Source organism: Chanodichthys erythropterus, chromosome 18 (genome assembly GCF_024489055.1).
Source record: "Chanodichthys erythropterus isolate Z2021 chromosome 18, ASM2448905v1, whole genome shotgun sequence".
In the NCBI taxonomy this organism is placed as follows: domain Eukaryota; kingdom Metazoa; phylum Chordata; class Actinopteri; order Cypriniformes; family Xenocyprididae; genus Chanodichthys; species Chanodichthys erythropterus.
This window is the reverse complement of record NC_090238.1, coordinates 34,738,523-34,742,883: the sequence shown is the minus strand read 5'-3', so window position 1 is coordinate 34,742,883 and position 4,361 is coordinate 34,738,523. Positions and strand designations below refer to the sequence as shown.

At 38.4% G+C, this 4,361-nt stretch overlaps 1 protein-coding gene across 1 annotated transcript; it reads right to left on the bottom strand.

Annotated features, from left to right (window-relative positions):
• slc30a1b (solute carrier family 30 member 1b) lies at positions 1–3,846 on the bottom strand. Its single transcript, XM_067367859.1, has 2 exons — positions 2,987–3,846; positions 1–1,105 (listed from the first exon to the last, which is right to left on the bottom strand). The coding sequence occupies exons 1-2, from the start codon at positions 3,573–3,575 to the stop codon at positions 252–254; spliced, it is 1,443 nt and encodes a 480-aa protein (XP_067223960.1). The 5' UTR covers positions 3,576–3,846; the 3' UTR covers positions 1–251.
• Between the last annotated feature and the right edge of the window lie 515 nt (positions 3,847–4,361).

Here is a 4,361-nt window from a genome sequence, read left to right as displayed (position 1 = left end):
TATTCATCTATCTAGCCATCAATAAGAACCAACAAGCATAATATGAACAAAAAATTCAGTTTTTTATATATCAGGTTTATATACAGAACACAGCATGAAATCTAATGTTGCTGGCTTCAACAAACCCAACTCTCTGAGACATACTTCTGCAATAAGCAGATTAGAAATAATCCCTAATTTCACATATTTCCTGCGACAATCAGCTATAAGCAAGTGCTAATGTGCAACTCATGCAATATGTCCTTCTTGACCTAAACGGTTGATTCTATCTCCATATGTACAGATTTCTCCACTTCCTTCTGATCACCCCATCCTACGAGATGCCTGCAGGTCTTTTCGTTAATCTTGGCCTGCTCCGACTCCGGTTTAGCCCTTTTGGTCGGATTACAACATAGCTTGGGTTTGCATTGACTTTGACAGGAAAGCTCACATGGTGAGTCACCAGACCCTTCAGAAATGGAAGCAAACTCTGGCTGAACAGTAGTAGCATGGATGTCTTCATCGTGGAAAATGTCTTTAATGCGTTTGGCTACGTCCATGTAAGTAGCTGGATCTGCGCATTTGATGTGAGCGGTTGCAATAATGCGAGATCCGGCCAGCTGCCAGATATGCAGGTCATGAACGGCTATAACACCATCCAGGCTCTGTAGTTTCCCATTCAGCTTGTGCATATCGATCTGTTCGGGTACAGTTTGTAGCAGGATCAGAGCCGACTCCTTTAGGAGAGGGAAAGTTGTGTAGAGCAATATACACACCATTATTAGACATAACGTTGGGTCCAGATAAAGCACCCAACATGGTCCGGCTACAGATACGGTTCTGGGGGTCCTGTCGTGCGGTTTGGATATGCTCAGGACTGTGCTGTTAACATGCTGGTGTTCAGTCAAGTGGGTGCTGCGGCAGGGGTTGAAACAGATCTCGTCGCTGTGGCACGGCGTCCACACGAAAGTGAAAATCAAGGCGTTGACTACCACAATGACAGAACCTAACGCATCCCCGAGCACGTGCAGGAACACTCCGCGCATGTTCAACTGGGAAGCCGACTCGGAACTGTGATCCAGGTCCTCCAATGAGCCGTTGGCAGTGATTTTGATGTTTAGGCTGTCTAAAAAAAGTGAAAGTGAGAATTAAAAACATATTTTTTTCAATTATACGTTTTCCATTATGTTATGTGCATAAAAAGAAGTAGCTGAAAACACTCTGAAAAATGCTGGATTAAAAACAACCCAAGTTGGGTTAAAATGATCAAATGGAAGGGTTTGCCCATTTTCAACCCAACTTGAGTTGTTTTTAACCCAGCATTTTTTAGAGTGTACAAAGAGTGTTGAAATCCACCCAAGTTGGGTTGAAAACGGACAAACCCAGTAATTGGGTTGCTTTAACACAGCGGTTGGGTTAAATGTTTGATTTAACCCAACTATTGTTTAAAAATTACTGTATTGCTGGCTTAAAATTAACCCAAAATAGGTTGGAAATTAAAAATCAGACACATAATTACTAGAGACAAAAACAGTAATCAAAAGGTGAGCATTTATTAATTAGCAATTTAATACATTGTTTGTTTAATATTCATTAAACTTATTAATAAGTGTTCATATTAATAAATGTTAATTTCCAACATACTTTAGGGTCATTTTAAGTGAGCAATATGGTAATTTTTCAACAATAGTTTAGTTAAATAAAACTGCCTAGCACATTGGGCAAACATTTAACCCAACCACTGGGTTAAAACAACCTAATTTCTGGGTTTGTCCATTTTCAACCCAACTTGGTTTCCAACCCAGCATTTTTAGAGTGTATGTTCTCACAAAGTTTCAACAATACATTTCTCTTTTTTTAAAACAATAATGGGAAATATATGGGAAAAATAAACAACTGGGAAATATTCACTATATAAAATTCCATGACTTTTAAATCAGGATTCTCACACTTTCTTAATTTCGACGTTTATCCCAGTCGATGATTTCTAGCTGAAGAAATAACTACAAAATAGCTGCACAAATTAGAAATGCTGATGACTCTTCCAGGCCTTGAAATCATACTTTTGATCTTTAAAGATGCTCCAGCACTGTGGAAAATCTTGTTTAGATTTTAATAATTTCCATGTTTTTCTAGGGATGAAAATAACAATTTTAAAATTCCCTTAATATTTCCAGGTTTTCCTGGAAAAGTGTGAGAACCCTGAATTTACATGTAAGGGTGAATTCAGGTTGATTGGAACACTTTTTGCCATTGAAATCACTGGGAAAAAGAATTGTTGGTTTAACTTAAAAAAAAAAATTAAGTTACCTGGTTGCATTAAAATTCTGAGTTCATTGAAATTAAAAATTTGAGTTAATACAACGAAGGCAATTGCTTTAAAGGATTAGTCCATTTTCAAATAAAATTTTTCTGATAATTTACTCAACTTATGGAACAAATGTGGCGCCAGTTCCGTTTTTTTTCCCCATAAATTGAATAGGGAAGGCGTAGGACATACAACGTAAGCTTTTTGAAGAATACAGAAAGCGGAAGCACGTACAAAGGCGATCATTTGTGTTTATAAAGCATATACGGTTGTGTTTTTTCCGGTTCACTAGATAAGACACGTATTCCTCATCTGGTATCGTTTAAAGCCCTTCGAAGCTGAAATAAAAATGTAATTTTGACCTTCAACCATTTCGAGAAGTCCACTAAAGGAGAATAATCCTGGAATGTTTTCCTCAAAAACCTTAATTTCTTTTCAACTGAAGAAAGAAAGACATGAACATCTTGGATGACATGGGGGTGAGTAAATTATCAGGAAAATTTTATTTGAAAGTGAACTAATCCATTAATAAGCAGAAACTCATATGAATGCATATCTGAACCACATTAAATAGTTGATTTGACAAAGAAAAAATGTGGTAAATCATGAAAAGTGTAGGCCTAATTCACCAATATTGTTTTATTAATACAATTATAATGAAAAAAGCACATATTTAATATTATTATTTAATTAGTCTACCTGATTTCATTTCAGAAGTTTGGTCTCCTTGAGAACTGCTGCTGTTTATCATGAGATTATGTGCTTCTTCATGTGCCTTTGGCTTTTCATAATCTCTGCTTTTCGTCTTGTGACCATGAGAGTGTCCGTGTCCCCGATGAGAGTGACCTCCATGAGAGTGCCCGTGCCCACCAAACCCTGCGTGTCCGTGGAACAGAAAAAGACCAAGCACATTCACCAGGAGTCCAGCCAGGCCAACCCAAATGACCACGCGTGGATTCTCAATCTCGTGCGGCAGCGTGCAGCGCTCGACGGCTTCCAGAAGAATAGTGAAGCAGAGGGCCGTCAGAAACACCGCGTTCACTAGCGCTCCCATCACTTCTGCGCGGATCCATCCGTACGTGTTTTTACGCGTGGCTCGAGTTGTCTCCGCAAAACTCACGGCAATCAAAGCCACTACCAATGCTATTACATCCGACAGCATATGAAAAGAGTCTGATAACATTGCTAGAGATGCTGTTATCCTGCTTACCACAACTTCAACAATAAAAAACACAAGCGTTAAAGACAGCATACACAGCAAGCGCACCCGATTCTGTCCCAAACCCATTTTTTATCTTCAACGGCAAAGAGTTGCGCGAATAATATTTACATTTCCTGATGTCTATGGCATAAACAAGAGATTAATAGCTATTGAAAATAAACGCGTTGCTATTGGCAACTCGCGAATTATCAGTTGCTAAAGTGTTCAGCACAGCGAGACGCTCATTCATACTTATTAGAGAGAAACACCGGCCGCCATAGACTGAGGATGGAATAAAAGACGCTCGTTGAATCTCCAGGAGAAGTTAAGCGAAACTTGAGACTTTGCACCCGGACCGGTAAACTTCTCCACACGGTCTGAGGGGGACACACAGTCCCATGCGTCCCCATTGGCCGAATATCACTGTATGCTGGAGTCACATGGTCAGTGAGAACAGCCCTTTAAACAATGTAAATCACAGCAATCAGTGCAAATGAATATAAATTACTCCAAGGTGTGCAGAGATTAGTAATAAAGAACGATTATCATTACCCGTTCATTTAATTATTGCAATTTTGAATCATTGCGGTGTTGTGCAATTACATTAATTAGCCTATCTGTTCGGATTGACTAAAATGCTGGGTTAAAAACAACCCAAGTTGGGTTTAAAATGCACAAACCCAGGGATTGGGTTGTTTTAACCCAGTGGTTGGGTTAAAAGCCTAACCTGCTAGTTTGATTTAACTCAATTATTGTATTGCTTGTTTAAAATGAACCTAAAATGTGTTGGAAATGAACATTTATTAATAAGTTTAATTAATAATAATTAAACAATAAGCAAATAAAGTGCTCATTAATAAATGTTCACCTTTT

Excerpts from the sequence above, each read along its gene's own strand:
- slc30a1b (XM_067367859.1), bottom strand. The coding sequence starts at position 3,575 with ATGGGTTTGGGACAGAATCGGGTGCGCTTGCTGTGTATGCTGTCTTTA. Across the intron at positions 1,106-2,986 it reads AACTTCTGAAATGAAATCAG|ACAGCCTAAACATCAAAATC; the intron begins GTAGACTAATTA and ends CACTTTTTTTAG.